At 39.7% G+C, this 20,004-nt stretch overlaps 1 protein-coding gene across 10 annotated transcripts in view; it reads left to right on the top strand.

The window, feature by feature from the left end:
* Positions 1-20,004, top strand: part of PDE4DIP (phosphodiesterase 4D interacting protein) — a 206,049-nt gene that overhangs the window by 34,514 nt on the left and 151,531 nt on the right. For all 10 annotated transcript variants that reach the window (XM_076000037.1, XM_076000028.1, XM_076000029.1 and 7 more), the window contains exons 2-3: positions 6,853-6,908; positions 11,320-11,471. In XM_076000037.1, the coding sequence (XP_075856152.1) occupies positions 6,853-6,908; positions 11,320-11,471 (208 nt within the window). The remainder of the gene's footprint in view (positions 1-6,852; positions 6,909-11,319; positions 11,472-20,004) is intronic.

The following is a 20,004-nucleotide window of genomic DNA, read 5'->3' as shown; positions in this document are numbered from 1 at the left end:
GCTCACCGTGACGCTCTCTCTGTTCTGAGAGGCTTTGCCAGTCAAGCATCCTGGCTCGCAGAGGTTATAATGATAGGTCTTGAGATGAGAAAAAATGATAATCTCGCTGTATTTACTACCTAATAACAGTCTTGGGCTCTGCATCTGTGACTTTTACCCTATTTGCATTTGAATATGTACTTTTGCAATTTTGGTGCCAAATGGTGGCAGCAGTGGTGGAGGTGGGGGTGGGGGGAGTTTGGCAACATTTGGAACATAAAAATTACACTCGGTGTCTGTCTTGGCAAGAGAGAAAAAGACCTGGGAAGTCTCAGAACTTGTTCACGAATGGCCTTTTCTACTTTGTGTCTGTTTCTAACACCTTTCCTGCCTTTTCCTGTATTCCCTTTGTCTTTTAGGGCCAATGCCAAGTGTTACCACAAAAGAGGTTTGGGGAAGGTGTAAATATTCTGGGGAAATGTGGTTAGATACAGAGAAGCAGAAAAGAATGATGACTCACTTTTCAGGATAGGGCCCATATAAAGAGTCATATTAGCCAACTTCCCTTTTAGGATTTTGATTCATTTGTCACATGGCATCTGTTATACCAATACTCAAATACTCAAGTGTAAACTGTGTATATCGGGGATAAATTGATATTCCAAAACAATTTTGTGTCAGGATTTCAGTCTAAATGCCATCTCCTTAGCACAGCAAGTAGTCTTTTCCATAGGATCTCAGGGATCATTTCCCTGGAGTCAAGGCAGGCACAAAGGAGGTTCCCAGGAAATATGTGGGTAGAGACAGGGCACAATGGAAGAAAGCATAAAGGTTTGGAGTCAGATAGATACAGTTTTCAAGTTCAGGCTCTGACACCAACTAGCTCTGTGATTTTAGGCAAATTAGTTCATCCTTCCAGGCCTCTTGTTTTCTTACCTGTAAAATAGGGCTAACAGTACCTACTTTCCAGGATTTTGTTGGATTGAATGAGATAATGGCTGGAAGGTATCAGGCGTTCAATAAATTGTGGAGGCAGCATTGGTGGTGGGTGGTGATGGTTGTTCATGATAATAATGACGGCTATTTAATGCAAGATTAGTGCTGAGGAGAATTCCAGTGCAAGAAAATATGTTGGGGCATGGTGGGTCACACCTGTAATTCTAGCACTTTGGGAGGCCAAAGCAGAAGGATCCCTTAAGGTCAGGAGTTTGAGACCAGCCGAGCAAGAGTGAGACTCCATCTCTACAAACAAAAAAAAAAAAAAAAAAAAAAAAGGAAAAATGAGCAAGGCATGGTGGTGCACTTGTAGTCCCAGCTACCTGGGAGGCTGAGGCAGGAGGATTGCTTGAGCCCGAGAGCTTGATGTTGCAGCTGTGACGATGCCACTGCACTCTCACCTGGATGACTGAGACCCTGTCTCAAAAAAAAAAAAAAAGAAAGAAAACATATTGAAATGTAAAGTTTGCACAGGCAGTCCAGAAATTGTTACCTGTAGATGTCTTTGTTTTTAAATTGACAACAATTTATGAAATCCTACCATTTATAAATTGTCAGGGCCACAACTTTACACATGTTAACAACAACAAAAAAGCCACGGTTGTCCTTCTAACCCTTTTGTATTTGCCAGGATTGAATGTGCATATAAATAAAAAATACAAAAATTGGATCTTTGAACATTAGAAAGACTTCTTCCATTTAAACCAAAATCTAGCAACTTGTGTCAAGCAAGCTTTAAGAATATGGGAGTTAGAACAGAATGTGTGTTTGGTTCAGTGCCTAGTACTGTGGGGACCCCCCAAAACAGCAAACTTCAGCAACCTTCCTGTCATGCCACACGCTCTTCACTATTTAAGAAGGCCCCATAGAGCCTCATCCCTTATGTAGTTCATCCCTTATCAAGGTCATTATTATAATTACAAGGAAATCAAAATATATTCTCCTCATTTTAAAATAATAAAAATGAAACTTTTGGGAAAAAATAATTTTTAAAAAGTGGAGGATACTCCCCTGTGTTTTCCACCACCCTAAATCCCCAGCTGTTCACTTCTCCAGGGTCTTTTCTGGCCTGCACCTGTAGGCGTTTGGATGGTGTGCAAGTCTTACTCCTTACTCCCTTTCTCGATGTTATTTGAAATCATCATTGAGGGTTCTAAGTGGTTAGATAAGCTGCAGTGTTGGAGGAGAGAGGAGCAAAGGAAGAAATGGTTTTCACTCTTGTTTTCCTTTAATACTCCCACCCAAGGGTTAGAACTTGGGCAGGAAGGGGGTGGGGGAGGGAAAGCGAAAATGGAAATTGGAAGGGCCCTAGGAAACAGCCTGTGATTGTGCAGGGCCTGGGGCTTGGGAGGGGATCAAAATCAAAGTCCTGAATACACTGTTCATTTGCTCATCTTTGCACCTTTCTTATGTTTTCTCATGTATTTATACCCATCCTTAGAGACCTGGATTCAATATTCTTTGCTTTCTATAGATTTCCTAGATCCCCTCCCCACCAGAACAAAATTAATTTCACAATCTTATTTATGTCTTGTAGTGCCCTGTTAAATCTCATTTTTCTAATAATTATCTCCTTGAACCATGTGTCTGCCTCCACCAATAGATTCTGAGTACTTTGACGACAGGATATATATATATTTTCACCTTTGTGTTTCCAGTGCGTGGTATATAAGCAACTTCTCAATAAATGTTTATGAAATGGAGTTAAAAACCCTAGAAAGAACAATCAAGGCCCAGGATTTGCTCTAAGTACTCTATAGCAGATTGTTTTTTTCCTTTCAGAGTTTTTGGTTATGATAAGAAAATCATATAAAAAAGAAGCTTGAGGCTGGGTGTACTGCCCATAGTCCCAGCTACTCGGGATGCTGAAGTGGGAGGATTGCTTGAGCCTAGGCATTCAAGGTCAACCCGGGCAATGTAGCAAGACCCTGTCTCAAACAAACAAACAAACAAACAAACAAATAAAAAAAGAAGATTGGAAGATAGAAAGGAGATGTAGGACCAACAAGATGCTTGAACCTTGAAAGGAGCTATGTCAGTGGCCAGTTTCAAGCAAAACAAAACTGATTGCCTTGGATAACCCATCTAAAGTGACACTCTACCATTCCAGTCAGTTCACATTCATAGATGAAACTACCATTTTTAGAAAATGACTGGAAGAAATCATCAGAGCACAGTTTGACAGCATCAGAATATCAGGGGGTGGCAGATGGCTTTCAGAGGAGTAATTATTTTCCGATCACTCTCAACTTAATCACCCTGGAATACTACTGAAAAAACAAGGAATATGGGATGTTGAGTGTTGATGTATTACTGAATCTAATATCTTAATAGCTACTTCTCAGCAAATCAAGAAAATGTGGGTTATGTGCCACACAGAAATCAACAGCTCATGAGTGGCTTGTACTTGGAAAATGCTTGTTTCTTCCAAAGAAGCAGAATAGTGTCTTGGCAAGAACATTAAATATGTGTGATTTTAGTGGAGTTTGTATTGGTATTGAACAGATCAATGAGGTAAGGAGATAAAGTAAGGTAAGGCTTATTGAGGGAAAAGTATAGTTCATTTACATAAGAAAAGGAAAATTTAAATTTACAAGCATCTTGGGGAAAACATTATATATGGACATCTCTGTGGGAGAGCTGTAAGTGGCCCAGTGAACCACATGCTAGCTGAGCATGACTCATTCATAGACTGATGTGTAAAAAAAACATGTAGAAACACTCAAATTGGAGAAACTAGGACAAGGATATACAATCTTTTTCCAGACTTGGGTAATAGAGAAGAATTTACCGACATATATTATTGCTTTGTGTGTGTGTATGTGTGTGCGCATGTGGCCAGGTTTGCAGTCTGTCTCTACCATACCCCAATTCTCTTTGCACTTTGGTTTATCAAATGTTGTCACGAATTGCAATCCCTTAGGCGTGCACTCTGGGGCTCTTCGCTATGAGCCCCTTCCCTTGGGGAGCATCAGATTCCCTCCAAACCTTTGGAACAGTTGAGTTAGCCCCACTCTCCGGCAGTAAGAGGGAGAACTTGAGCTGTTAATAGAGCTAAAGTGTCTTTTAAAAAATCTCTTGAGAGACCATGAGTGCATTATTAACTCAGTGCCCATCTACGGTGACCTTCCAACTTCCAGTTATTGATTCACACCAGGCAAGCAGCAGGCTCAGAGTGGATGTGGGTGGGTGGAGAAGGTGAGGTGGCTGGTAGGGCTGATATGCACTGTCACGTTGTAGCCTGCTCTCGATCCATAATGTGGAATCTGCAGAGCAAGGACGATGGGGTGAGATCATGTCTGGAAAGTACCCTGGATCCTTGGGAATATTAAAGTAGGTTTTACATTTAAGCATCTGTTAGCATAGAATTGCATAATTATTCCAAGAAACCTTGGAAATTCATGCCCTTCTTTTACAACTGTTTGAGGAAACTAAAGCCCAAAGAGGTAAAAGTGACTTATAAACCAGTTAGTAGCTTGTCACCACAAATTAATGAATTGTGTGCTGAAGCCAATAGGTTTCTCAAGACTGTGTCTTGAAGCAGAAATGAAAGTCTTGTCTGCTTTTGATCTGTAGAAGGGCAATGGCCTCAGAGCCTCCAGGGAGCCAGGCAGGTATCATAAATACAGGAATGAGCTGGGGCGACAAGGACTGGGAGTGGCAGGGACCGTGACGGACTGGAAGACGCATGTGTGTTGTGCGTGAAGGAGGCAAGTTATCCCCCTGTGTGGGAAGGCAGGCCCAGTGTTGGTAGACCTGCTCCTTTTCCAAGAGAAGTTAGAAATGGGTCAAGCTTATGTGAACTATTAGTAAATGTGACAGGTCGTAGGGGCTGGATTTGACCTCGCCCGTGACACAGATGCAAGGTGGCCTTTGTCTATGGGCTGGATGTAAATGCTCAGTGAATCACAATAGCTAAGTCCAAGTTTTTTTCCCACACATTTTCCAATACAGTGTTTTGGTTGGTAGTTTTGACATCCTTCTCCGTTACCTCAGCAGAAGAGAGTCCATAAATAAGTAGTACATGCATCTCTTGCCTTGTTTCCAGGGGACTCTCAGGGAAAGTTTTTAATGAGAAGGAGAGGCGGGAGAGGCGGGGGCCTGGGAGAATTGCAAGCTGGTGATCTACTTTTGAAGACTAAGGAATTGCCAGGTGGCATGTGCAGCCCGATGTGCCCTGTCTGGTACTTTCATGTCCATCTGGGACTTAACGAAGTGAGGATTTATGCCAAGATCCAGCCCTGAGGCAGGGGAGAAAAAATAATCAATGTTCAAACAAATGCCAGACTCTCCTCGGCCTCCCTGTAAATATCTTCTGTCTTTTCAAAAGAGAAGCCTTTGAAATCTCTGCCTAAAGACTGTGTGTGTGCGTGTATGTGTGCGACAACTGACTGGGAGTGCCCAAGGGTTTAAAGAATACACTAGATGTTGAAAGCCTCTCTCTGTAGGGTTATTGCCATCATCTCTGCTTCTGCCTTCCCCATCAGCCAGTCAGTTGTCAAAACGGAAGCCAGCCCTTTTAAGGCGTTAGTCACTCAGTCCATCTCTCTTTTTGAGTCACAAGACTCCAGTGGCTGAAGGCCTCTGATGTCCTGACAGGCTTTGAACAGTCTGTGGCCCCTGCTGGGCCCTCCCCATTCCTTCACTGACCTTCCCTTCTACGGCCCACGGCCCATGGCCTATGGTGTGCTCATTCTGCCCAGCCACAGACTCTAGCACTCCCCTATGCATTTGATATTCTCTACCCTTGCTGCTTCTTAGAGAAGCATTGTCTACTCAAAATTGCAACACCCACCCCCTACCTCCAGCACTCCCTCCCTACATTCCCTACTTTTCTTTTGCTAGAGTTCCTGTCCCCAACTGCTGCTATACACTGTATTTATTCGTCTCTCCTTACTTTAAAAGTTCCAGGAATGCAGGGATTTTTTTTCAGTTTAGGTAACTGCTATGTTTGTGGAGCTTAAAATGGTACCTAAAAACATATTGGGTGCTTGACAAGAATTTGCTGAATATTTTTGAGATTTTTTTCATCCCTCTGTGCTATACAGATACACCTCTTGCTACTGAATCATGGTGTTATTAACATTTCTACTAATGGACTTTGTTTTTCAAGTTTCCTGTGTCCATTCTTCTTCCTAAACGTATCTTGAATTCTTTTCCTTCTCTCCATCTCAATTTTCTTTTCCTTTAGTTAAAACTGTCACTTCTTGCTTGGAATATAGATGCTCACTGTTCACTTTTGCCCCTCCCCACAGTTTCTCTCAGCAACTGGGGTGATCGATCTCAAATCTAAACCTGGTCATTTATCATTCATTCTCTAGTTTAATATCCTTCAGTGGCTTCCCAGATCCCTTCACATAAAACTCAGTGTCCTTACCGTGTCCCACAAGGGCCTGCCCTGTGTGGTCTGGTTGCGTCATTGGCTCTCTCTGTTCCTCTAACAGGCCAAGGTCCTTCCTGACTCAGGGTGTTTGCTGTTCTCTCGTGATGCAGTCCTCTTCTGCTCCACGCCTTTATCTGGCTGACATCCTTCCTCTCTAGGTTTAAATGTCTCTTTCTCCAAGATTCTCTAAGTCTCTGTACTAGTTAAGTTCCCTTTGTATTTTCCTTCATAACATTGACCACAGTAGTAAATAATACTTGTGAAAGCGTTTGTTTAACGGCTGGGTCTGCATGTACTTACGGAGGATGGGAACCCTTCTGTGGTGTTTGCCTTTGTATCCTCAGCAATTGATAATGTCCCTGATACACAGTAGAAGCTTAATGAGTAATCGTGGAGAAATAAATAAAAATAGCACATAAGTGTCTTGCTCCCTTAGGGACTGTGGACCTTGTGGGGTAGTATCTCATTAATTAATGATATATTTCTCTCCACAGAGATTATTTTGCAGAGGACCATGGGGAGATGGTACCCAGAACAAGTCATGCAGCAGGTAAGGATGCTGTGAGCCTGGCCTTGTTAAATTCTTGGTTTCCTACTGATCATAGTTTCCTTGAATTATGGACCCTTTAAGTTCATTATGGCAACATACTCAAACTTACATGAATTTCGAATTTGTGCATACACTAATTACCGATGGAGAATTATACACTACATAAAATTCTATGTTCTAAGAAGCAGCACAATGCAGTAAATCATAACTAAAATACTTATATGAACTCTTTATACTCTTAATGATTCCATAATTATAAGATTAAAGTCACTTGTGAAATTATTGAGATAAATTCTGTTACTAAAGTGAAATATCTATCCTAATACGCCATTAAAATGGGTATAATAATAATGTCAATCTCACAAGTATGATTAAGTGAGAAAAGCTCTTAGTACAGAGCCTATCAAGGAATAAGCACTTAGGAAATCTTACATATTATTTTTATTTTATTTTTTTATTTTTTTGAGACAGAGTCTCGCTTTGTTGCCCAGGCTAGAGTGAGTGCCGTGGCGTCAGCCTAGCTCACAGCAACCTCAAACTCCTGGGCTCAAGCAATCCTCCTGCCTCAGCCTCCCGAGTAGCTGGGACTACAGGCATGCACCACCATGCCAGGCTAATTTATATATATATATATATATACACACATATATATATATGTGTGTATATACACATATATACATATATATGTGTATATGTGTGTATATATATATATTAGTTGGCCAATTAATTTCTTTCTATTAATTTCTTTTGCTCAGGCTGGTTTTGAACTCCTGACCTTGAGCAATCCGCCCACCTCAGCCTCCCAGAGTGCTAGGATTACAGGCGTGAGCCACCGCACCCAGCCCGTATTATTTTTATTAACATATTAATTATAGCACAGTCATTATTACATTAACATTAGCCAGCGATCTACCTGAATCATAACACCAAAGTGAAGATAGCTTTCTTTTGGGGTCCATTTTTGCAAAATCTTCTCCCCAACTTGAGGTCTTTACTCACTTGCTAAGTGACTTGCCTTTTTCATACTAGTCCTGATGATTGTTCATATATACAATGTGGAAAAAAGCTTTTAATTTAAATAAGTTAAGGACTTCTGAGTCACTTTAAATTGGTATTGGAAACTGTGTTAAATTCACAAATTCCAAGGGCTACCATACTCAATATTTTGAGTGTCAAGATCCTCCTGCATTTTGAGGCAAAAATTGAAGGAGTAGGGCAAAAATGGAAGGGGAATGGATAAAATACCTACTACAGAAAATACACTTGGCGGAGTGCTTTTATTAATTATTTTATTTAATCCATATGAGAGCTCTGTGAGGTAGGTATTATTACCCCTGTTTTTACAGAGGCAATAGAACTCAGCAAAATTAAGAGATTTTCCTAAATTCCCACAATTAGCCAGTGGTCAGGATTCAAATCCAATCTTCAAAGGCTTTGCTCTTTTCAGCATTTCCCACCAATCTAACTGTGATGTATTATTGTTCTGTTTTATCAGACTATCTTCCTCTTAGTAGCCTATTTCATGTCACCAAAATGTGGAAGAAATCATTCTTTCTAATTTCCTTTAGTTAAAAAGTTTGAATTTATTTGGAAACATTCAGAATGTCAACAAACAGGTGCAATATCATCATAATTATTATGTTCTTATTTTACTTTTTTGCTCTGCTCAACATGCTGTAGATATATTATTATTATTTTTATAAACATCTCACTGGTAGAAAATATTATTATTTGCAATTACAGGGTAGTGTACAATTAACAGAACAATTATTTGCACTAGCTGCATCAAAAAATAATTGAAGAGGGGAAAAACTATTATCCCCACATATAACTAATTTGTGCTATGTACCAATAAAATCTGCTTTAAATTTCTGTGCCAATCTAAACTCCAAAAGTCTACCAGATAAGATTAGTGGCTATTGAAAAGGGCAGGGCTATCTAAAGACACACTTGGTACTATGTTCATTTTACAAAAAATAGACACTATACAGTGTTCAGTTTATAAACAAATCATATAGTCTTGCTTTTTTTTTCCTTTAAAGTTTATGGTGTAATTAGGTCTTAAATACTTTTAAGCAAGAAATAAACTGTCCTGGAACCACTCTATTAATCATCATCATGATTTTCTTCTCATCTTTATCTTTCTCTTTACCAGCATCTTCCTGATCCTTTTTTTCTTCTCTTTTTCTTGTTTTTTTTTCCTAGTTTTTCCAACTTTCTTTTTCCCTGCATCAGACTTTCCTTTACCCCGGAATATAGTAATAGCCTTTTTATATTTTCCTTTATCTTGTTAGCCTTGCTTTCCTGAAGCCAATATATTACCTACAGCAGTAATTCTTCATTTCCCTCACTTTGCTTACAACATCACCAGTGAATAAGCCGGGATGTTGTCCTGTGATTTGGGGACAATTTTTAGAACAAAATAAGTTTTCATTTTTCTTTTATAATGGGCCCTGTTCACCTTCCCTCTTTCTTCAAATTTTCATTTTTCTTTAGCAGATATGAATTTACATCTTTCTAAGCACTTAAAAAATTCTGAGAAGTTGACTGAAGCATCTGGGTACTTTTTCTTGTGCTCCTTTTGGGAAGTTTGGAGAAGGAAGGGAGGGAGGGATGGAGAGAGGGAAGGAGAAACAGAGGGAGGGAAAGAAGGAAGGAAGGGAAAAAGGAGGGGAGAAGAGCAAAAAAAAAAAAAAAAAAAAAAAAAGGAGATGAGCACATGACATTTGGCACCTTGGCTCCTTAGGACCAAGACATCTGCCCATATGTCCAGCTACCTTTTCTTTAGTGGGGCAGAATCTCCCAGTGCAGTTTTGCTCTTACTTCCCTCATGCTGTCTATGGAGCTCGTGCATTGCAATAGCTGTCATTCTTTCTTATTTAAAAACATAGTTCAGTAAAGGCTCCTTGTTTCTTTCCATCAGCCAAGAAAAGATGTAGTTTTTTATGTCTTCTGCTTGTAACCTCAGCCCTGCCCCAGAGATCCTTTGTGTACTGTGCTTGACTGAGGCTCTGATTTCTTATTCTTTCACAGTGTTACTTCTCAAAAGCAGGTATAGGGTTAATAGCAGCTTAGCCTTCACTGGGTTCTCCCAGAGCAGTGTTTCCATTGGTTAAGGGGATGATTAAGTCTCTGCCTTTGCTTGTTTTCCCCTTGACTCTTAGATCTGCTACAATCCCTGTAATTGCTAAAATAACACAGTATCAGCGTACTGCTAAGAAAGACCAGTGGAGAGAATTTAGGATTGGTCCTGCCACTTTTTAGCAATGTGATTTTGGGCAAACAAACTTTAATAATCACATTTGTCTATTGCATTTGTTGCAGTGACTTTATACATGAAATAATTCATGTGAAACTATTTTGTAACCTGTAATGCCCTTTAAAGATGTTGGTTGTTACAATTGTTATTATCCCTGAACAGTAACCTGAAAAATTCTCTGTAGAGATATTTGTAGGAATACTTAAGTAATTGATTTTTTTTCTTCCGGAAGCTATTTCAGTTATCTTTTGTTATGTATTAAACCACCCCAAAACTTAGTGGCTTAAAATAGGGGTCAGCAAACTACAGCCCATGAGCCAATAGCTTTATAAATAAAGTTTTATAGCAACACAGCCATGCTCATTCATTTACATATTGCCATGTCTGCTTTGTGTTAGGAGGGCAGAGTTGAGTAGTTATGACAGAGACAATATGACTGAGAAGCCTAAAATATTGTCTGGCTCTGGAAGAAATGTTTGCCCACCCCTAGCTCAAAACAACAATGATTTATTATTTCTCACAACTTTGTTTTGGCAAACTGGGCATTTTTTCTGCTAGTCTTACTGGGGAATCACTCAAATGACTACAATTTTCTGACTGCATGATAGTGGCCGAGGGTCCCAGACAGCCTTGCTCACCTGTCTGGCAGGCAGTGACTGGCCGCCAGCTGGGGCATCTTCATTTCCCTGAACTTGGCCTTTCTTGCTCCAGTAGGGTAGACTGGGCTTCTTCACAGCAAGGTGGTCTTGGGGTGCTAAGAAAACAAAAGCAGAAATGCCAGACTTCTCAAGGCCTAGTCTCTGGATCTCATATGGTGACATTTTCATCATATTCTATTGGCAAGGCAGGCCACTTGGCCAACCCAGATTCCATGGGTGGAGAATTAGACTCCACTTCCTGCTGGGAGGAGCATGAACATCACATTGCAAAAGGGCATGAACACAAAGTAGTTTGAGTCACTGGAGACTATTATTAATATGATCTACAACAGGTTGCTTTATGTGAACAGTTTCTATGTGGCCTAGAATTGTTTTTTGGTTTTTTTTTGCAGAAACCAAATTCTGCTAGAATGTGCTGGTCAGAATGATCATAGTTTTAAATTGCACATCATTATATATAAATCTTTTTTTTGTTGTTCTGTTTCATTGACAGCTTTTCTTAGTGACACTAAAGATCGAGGCCCTCCAGTACAGTCACAGACCTGGAGAAGTGGTGAGAAGGTCCCCTTTGGGCAGACATATTCCTTGAGAGCATTTGAGAAACCCCCTCAGGTACAGACCCAAGCTCTTCGAGACTTTGAGAAGGTAAGTCATATGGGTGGATAATTGTTACCCATTTAGAAGCAGTACTATGGAATAGTGATGTCTTATAAAAATGTGGCCTAAGGATTAGTCTGGATTATGAACATTATTGTTACTGTGGTGTCTCTGTCCAAATAAGCCAGGTTAGCTATGTATTGGGGGTTGTGGTTTATGGACAATTACCTGTACAGTAGTCCTTCCTTATCTGTAGGGGATACCTTCCAAGACCCCAGGAGATGCTTGAAACCCTGGATAATACCAAACCCTAAATATACTATGTTTTTTACTATACATACATACCTATGATAAAGTTTAGTTTATAAATTAGGCACAGTAAAAGACCAACAAAAATAGCTACTGATAAAATAGAACAATTATAACAATATGCCAGAATTACTGCTCATGCACTTTGAGGCCATTATTAAGTAAAATAAGAGTTACTTGAACATAAGCACTGTGATACCACAACAGTCAATCTGATAACGCGGACAGTTACTAAGTGACAAACAAGTGGGCGGTGTATACGGGTTACGATGGACAAAGGGATGATTCATGGGTGGGATGGCGCAGGATGGCACAAGATTTCATCATGCTGCTCAGAATGATGTGCAATTTAAAACTAATAAATTGTTTACTTCTGGAATTTTTCATATCATATTTTTGGACTGTGGGTAACTGAAACTGTGGAAGGTGAAACCACAGATGGGGGGGACTATTGAGGCAATGAATTCTGTCTTATCACTTGTACCCCTAGTTTACATCTCAGAAAAACTCAGGACATTTCCATGGTAACCTGAGAATCTGTAGCTGCAGCATTGGGAGCCCAGGAGTCTCTGTACAGTTGGCGAGTATTGTGTTCTCTGTTGCTAGCTTGGACCACTCTAGATACTTCGATATAGTCTGCAGTCTGAATTGTCTCAGTGACAACCCTTTGCTTCTCAGCAAGAATCTGGTGATGTTGCTTGAAAATCCTGAGTCAGCTCTAAGTGCTCTGCCTCTTGGTGTGTTTGTCCTTAGATTTGGCCAACAACAACGGCTGATAGTGTCATAGGGATCCTCAGTTCCCTGTGAGTTGGGCTGATCCCAGGAAGTCTGTACAATAGAACCTGTCCACTGGGATTCATATGGCCCAGAAAGAGACATCCGGAATTTATACCCTTGTGTTCTAAAAAAAGAAACAGCTCTTTGGTGCCCCCTGGGGGATACCCAGGGAGCAGGCCCCCACCTGAGTAATGTGTAACTAGGTCCTAAGATGGACCTAAGGACTCAAGGTACATCCCGCTAGCTATTTTTGTAAGCATGTCATATGCTCCATATAACGTGTCTAAGAATTAAACAGCCTACTTTCAGTATTTTTTGCTCAGAGTTGTCATGGATACTGTTTTTTTTTCTTTTTTAACACAGAGAGTTTGCAGGAATATTAAGTGGCTTTTGAAGACTAAACTTCTGAACAGCTGTGTGGTGCTAGTGGGGGGAGCAAGGATAATAACACCCCAATCCCTTTTTTTCACCTTTTGGATCTGCTGCAATGCAGAAAGGGGTGAGCAGAGCTGCAGAGTTCTTCAAAGCTGTGTGGGGTGCTCTCTGAAAGACAGTCTACCTACATGTTCCTTATGGTTGAGAGGTGATTGGAAACATAGAAGTGAGGGGTGTCACCTCCCCTAAATGGATAAATGGCTGAATGCTATGGGGAGAGGGAATATAATGGGCTGGTGACAAGCGGGCATCAGCTGACTTTCAGAAAAAAAGTCCTAAGCCCTTTTCTCTTAGAGTTCAGGTCTAACCCATCATAGATTAATCCTTACTTTTCAGTGCTGGGAATCACTGACAGAAACCAAGCTGAGATACAGAGAAAAGGCCAATAAGGGATATTTTCAATCTCTCTCCCTTATGTATCAAGTACTAAATAAATAGTGAGACTGTGACACACTTGATCAGAGGGTTGTTGGCAGTAATCTAAGTGGTGTTGTGTTCATAACATTTGTTCATTCTTACATCCATTCATCCATCTAGTAGACTTTGAATGGCAGCACCTAAAATATAAAGAACCTCCATGAAAGGATTTAAAAATTAGAGGAAACATTGGTTAGAAAAACAGTATAGGAAGAACAGGGACACAGTCCAATGCCCTACCCTAAAAAAATACCAAATAACACAGTATTTTCTGTAAAGTTTAAAACATGCGTTTGGTAGCTTTGGGATAAAGAATGGGTAGCTATACTAAGAGAGAGGAAGGGACATGCTAAAGGTTTTGTGCTAGAGAAGGGTTAACTCCTCCAGGGCTTAAAGAAGGTGTCAAAGGGATACAGGCCTGGGATGAGTAGCCAGGAATACATTCTTATTTTATTTACCCAAGCAACAAATACTTGATCACTTTACATAAAATACCGTTCCTGACCTTAGGTAGTTATAGTCTATTTGGAAGTACAGACATTACACTACTTTACAATATAAGATGGCAAATGCTTTCATAGAGATAAGGATAGTATACTCTGAGATATTGAGAAAAAAAGATCTAATTTTATTAAAAGAATAGGGAAGGGCTTCCTGCCAGAGAACACCTTTCTAGGGGATTGCACATTGAGAAAGGTCTCCAAAGCTGAGTTAGATTTTACTAGTCAGAGAAGGAGAGTATAATATTCTGGACAGAGGGGAAATTTGGGAGAAAGGAAGAAAGGTACGTTCATGGATTGAGCAAATAAGAGACTAGGTTAGAAAGAGGTAAGGAAGGAGAGTTAGGACACGGATAGAAGTAATATTAAGTGTACTTAATGTGTCAAAAGTAATTAATCAGTGGTGTGATTACTTCTAAAATGTTTGCTAATGTAGGAAATTGTAGAGATAAAAACTTTTTCATTCCATAATAAGAGATAACAGACTAAAACCGCCAATACTAGCACATTACAGAACCAAAGCATAATTGGTCAATTAACAAGTGAAAATGGCAATTATCATTTATGTTGATTCAGGGAAAAGAAACAAAAAAGGCAACATTCTGAACATACCACAGTTTTTCTTCTCTTTTGTTCTCCACCCACAACCGACAGCTTGGGTGGGGTGGAGAAGATGGGCAGGGGAGGGGCCGGACCGGTGACAGGGTTGACCCTGCTGAACTCCACTCTTCCGGGTGTCAGTATGTTTGTCAATAGGCATTGTTTCTCATGATGAAAGGAGAGTATTGCTTAGCATACATGCTTTGTTTACACTTGTCATTTAATTAACTTTTAAGTCTTGTCAGCTTTGTTTTGAAGGGCCTCCTCCCCCCACCACCACCCCAGAGACCCACTGACGGAGGGATCTTTATTTCTTCCACATCCGTAGGTTCGAGTAGTGGGTTAAGTATGTCTTATAAGTTGCCTTATTTTGTCTTTATAAAATGTGAAACAAGTATCACTGTCTCCATTTTTTAAGTAAAGAGACCAGGAATTGTGACTTTTTCAAGGGTCAAAAAGTTTGTGTACCATGATTGTAAATCTAGACAGGACATTGGGTCAGAAATAATTTTTACATGCCAATGGCTGTAGTCACGTGTTGAGAAAAATCTCTTTCTATTGCCCTCTCATTGATCACAGCACCCATCCCCTGCCCCAGGGTCTCTGGGATGCATGACACTAGAACAGCTCATAGATAATACTAGTTAGCATTTGTTGATCACTTTCTGGTTTTCTGGGCAGATCCCAGAGTTGGTCTTGGCTGTATCTGCCATCCAGACTCCTCAAGGGACCCATCGATCACTTTCTGTGTGGCAAGTACTGTTTTAGGTGTGTGACAGCATTATCTCATCTACAACAACCCTGTGAAAAAGGCATGGTTCTTATCCCAATTTACAAATGAGGAACAAAGATTAACAAAGGAACTTGTCCAATGTTTCATAATGCAAGCCTGAAAATACCCATCATTTTTGTGACCTAAAATAGTATTTTCTAGGTTGAGGAGCTCAGCTGATGAAAGTTGTGTGCTAATGAAGGTGTTGGCTCATTTGGAAATGGAATCTTTAGCTTCTCTTATTTAGGCTGACATGTGTTGAAATTCTACCATACTTCTGTCTCTCTAGGTAAACTGTAAGTCCACTTTTCTCTCCCAGTATTCTCTGTCACATATTTTTTACTCCGTTAATTCTGAACTACTTGCAATTCAAAACTGTCTCATACTTCCCTGTCTTTGTTCCTGCTGTTCCCTCTGCCTAGAAAACCTTTTCTCTCCTATCCTTTACCTAGCTAAAGCCTACTCATCCTTCATGTTTCAGCTCAGGTGCCTTTTTTCTTTCTTTCTTTCTTTCTTTCTTTTTTTTTTTGTTAAGGTTGCCTTCTGTGACTCTCTAATCCCAGAATATATACCCAGACTCTAAACTCCTGGGGGCAGAAAACACCTTTTACTCATTCTTTTCTAGTCTCTAGAGTCTAGCATAATGCAATACATAGTAAGTGCTCAGTAAATATTTATCAACTAACCTTGTTGAAAAGTATCAAAGATTAGGTATTCTATTGGATTTGTATTTTTCCCGCCTCTACTTGGTATTTACAATAAGTCAAATGGTTCTAAGAAGGATATTTTGGTGTACTAATTGATTGCATAGGATGGGAAACTGGGAAGTCAAGAAATGTACATCTATTTTCCACCTTAACTGGAATGATAAAATTAGAAATATAAAGGAAGGGAAAGAAACAGCGACTTTTTGAGATAATATTTGATAGGACTTAAGATCATATTCATAGCTAATAATAATATTTGAGTGCTTATTATATACCAGGCACTTTTCTACATATTGAAACTATTTTATTTCACTAATTTTCAGTTCATTTTCCCAACTTATGAGATAGAAGTAATTATTACAACCAGTATGCCAGTGAACAGACCAAGCTTCAAATAACTTGCCCACAGGTGTACAGGTATAAAGTGACAGAGCCAAGACAACACCAGTAATTCCAAGGTTCTTGGGGATATAAGAGGACCACAGAGAGGAGAGGTTGCACTGGTGGGATGCACGCAGTTTGGGTTTATACATAGAACCAAAATGGCAGATGCTACAGTAGAGCCACAGAGGGATTGGGGTCTGGCTATGAAATCAACAGAGGCTTCCACCGCCCTGTCCTGTTTACACATTTTCTAATAAGGTCCTCTTTAACATGAAAATGCCAGCAAAACTGGCTGCACTGTTCGCCTAACTGCAGTCTGAAGCCAACTTTCCCTGGCAGGCAGACTGAAACCACAGTGAGTCAGCCTGTGGAGGCCCCACCCACTCTGGCCAGCTTTTCGATTTGGAACTTGAAGTCTACTGGGAAGAAAGGGGGAAAAAAGTGCTAAAATGAAGAGGCTTTTTAACTTTTGGGGGTTTATATAAATCTGAATTGTCACAGTCTGGGTTACCTGTGCTAATTGAGGTGAATCTGGGCCATGTCACTGCTGTCTTTAGTTTTCACAATTTCAGTGCTTCTCAAGTGTTTCTCTCTAATTACAGCCTTGGAAAATGAATGCTACCAGTGAAGTGCATTTTTTTTTAAATGACATTTATGCTTCCAAAACCACAGTGTCCCAATCATACTGGTTTTGCTTTCACTGGTGTATTAAGACGTTCAAGAAGTTTTTAATGACAAGGGGTAAAATCTTAAGCTTTCAGCAATCATGAGTGTAGTTTGTTCTTCTTTTTATTTATTTATTTTGTTGAGACAGAGTCTCACTTCTGTTGCTCAGGCTAGAGTGCTGTGGCGTCAGCCTAGCTCACAGCAACCTCAAACTCCTGGGCTCAAGCGATCCTCCTGCCTCAGCCTCCCGAGTAGCTGAGACTACAGGCATGTGCCACCATGCCCGGCTAATTTTTTTTATATGTATATATATATTTAGTTAGCCAATTAATTTCTTTCTATTTATAGTAGAGACAGGGTCTCGCTCTTGCTCAGGCTGGTCTCGAACTCCTGACCTTGAGCAATCCACCCGCCTCAGCCTCCCAGAGTTCTAGGATTACAGGCGTGAACCACCGCGCCTGGCCTTTTCTTCTTTTTAAACACGACTTTTCTAAGGACTTCTGCACAGTCATTCCACAGACCTTCAGCAAAGTTTTCATTCCTAAGCAACATTGCCAAAGATATGCATCAAATCAACCATTTTTTTTTCTTTAGAACTACAGAGTGAAAGGAATGATTCTGAGTGTTCTAGAGCAGCAGTCCCCAGCCTTTTTGGCACCAGGGACCGTTTTCATGGAAGATAATTTTTCCATGGAGCAGAGGAAGGGGAGATGGTTTGGGGATGATTCAAGTGCATTACATTTATTGTGCACTTTATTTATATTATTATTACATTGTCATATATAATGAAATAATTATACAACTCACTTTAGGTTGGGGACCCCTGCTGTAGAGGATACAGAGATGTAGGGGAGTTTCCATTGTCAAGGAGTGTACAATCTGATTAGGGGCATAAGAAGTTTAAATTATACAAGATTTAGTTAAAATAACATCTAAGGCAACCATGGAAAAGATATGTCAAGATTGGAGTAATTCTAGATGTATGTCTTCAAAACATAAATATCAGGACAAAATTTTGTTCTGATTTATTTTGTACCTATAAATTTTTCAAAGTTGTAAATATTATCTCACATTTGGCTATACAATTAATAAAGACACTTTATCAAAAAAGAATGACATTACAAAAATTAATCCTGAACATTCCGAAAGGTGTGGTTACCAACACCAGAAAAGAGAGCACTGCTTCCTCAGAGAATATGGCACTTGAATAAGAATAATCTTTTTGTTATTATTTTTAATCTCCTTTCTGTCTCCTCATTAGAACTTGTTTTCTTCTCCACCGTATGAAGAGAAGCCCTATCTTTCCTTCTGTGGACCTGGCAGAATTTCTATTCTAAAGTTAATTTCCATTCTCATAATAAAATGTCTAGATAACAATAAAAATAATGATACCAATTAATATCTGTTGAGTGCTCCCAGTGTGTCAGGCTCTGTGAATGCACTTGGCTTGCATTGCCCTAGTCAGTGCTCATAATAGTCTTTTGAGGTTGGTACAGCCGTTATCTTCATTTGTACAGAGAGAGACACTGAAGGTAGGAAAAGGCTAGTAATTGCTAGAAAGTGCGCGAACTGGGATTTGAACATAAGGGTACTAGTTCCAGAACCAGAACTCTTAGCCACAATTTTATTGTGCCCCTGTATTGACAGCTGATCTTCTCATTCATTTCTTGGTCAATCCACTCTTCCACTTAGTATACGGGTACAGCCCATGTGCCACGCACTGTTCTAGGTGTGAGTTGCACCATGATCAAATATGAATGTATGAAAGATATGTGTTCAAGGATGAATGTTTATTTCAGTATTCTTTATCTAAGAAAATGTTATAAATCATCTAATCATCCATCAAGGTGAGGATTGATGATTTCAAGTATGATGTATGTATACAACAAAACATTATAAAACAAGGTGCTGACTTTGTTGACATGGGAGGCTGTCCATAGTAACAAATTTAAGATTAAACAACAAAACAACAAGCTGACTGAATATTACATAAAATAAGATCTTATTTTTGAGGGAGAAAAATTAGAAATATCTGGAAGGATATAATGAAAACATTGATAGTGATTATGTCTGAGTGATGGGATTAGCCATGATTTTTGCCTTCTTTATAACTTTCTGTATTACCTGAGTTTTTTTAATGATATATATATATTTTAATTTTATTTATTTATTTTTATTTCGGCATATTATGGGGGTACAGATTTTAAGGTTTCAATAAATGCCCATTTCCCCCCCTCCCCCCACAAGTCTGAGTCTCCAGCATGACCATCCCCCAGATGGTGCACATCTCACTCATTATGTATGTATATACCCGCTCCCCTCCCCCCTCCCACCTGCCCAATACCCTATTACTGTAGTACCTATGTGTCCACTTAGGTGCTGCTCAGTTAATACCAGTTTGCTGGTGAGTATATGTGGTGCTTGTTTTTCCATTCTTGGGAAACTTCACTTAATAGTATGGGTTCCAGCTCTAACCAGGAAAATATAAGATGTGCTATATCACCATTGTTTCTTAGAGCTGAATAGTACTCCATGGTATACATATACCACATTTTATTAATCCATTCTTGGATTGATGGGCACTTGGGCTGTTTCCACAGCCTTGCAATTATGAATTGTGCTGCTATAAACATTCGAGTGGATATATATTCATTTTATTTATCTATTCATTGAAAAAATCTTTTTAGTGTTCTTACTATGTGCAATATTATGTCTTAAGCACAGCAGATACAATGATAAATAAGTAAACATGGTTCCTGCCCTCACAGAGTTTATAGATTAGCAAATTACAGCAGCATATGATCATTATTCCTGTACAAGTACAGGGAACTACAGACTATATAGCTGGGGCTCCTGATTCAGCCTACAGGGGTGAGAGGATTCAGGGAAAGTTTCCCAGAGGAAACTACATCTAACCAGGGACTTGAAGGAGTAATAAGAATTAGCCACTAATATGGGGTAGGAGTGGGAGAATGAAGAATGTTCCATGCAAAGGAAACAACATTGCTCAAGAC

The sequence above is a fragment of the Microcebus murinus genome, chromosome 2 (assembly GCF_040939455.1).
Source record: "Microcebus murinus isolate Inina chromosome 2, M.murinus_Inina_mat1.0, whole genome shotgun sequence".
Lineage (NCBI taxonomy): Eukaryota > Metazoa > Chordata > Mammalia > Primates > Cheirogaleidae > Microcebus > Microcebus murinus.
This window is presented reverse-complemented; position numbering and strand designations above follow the sequence as displayed.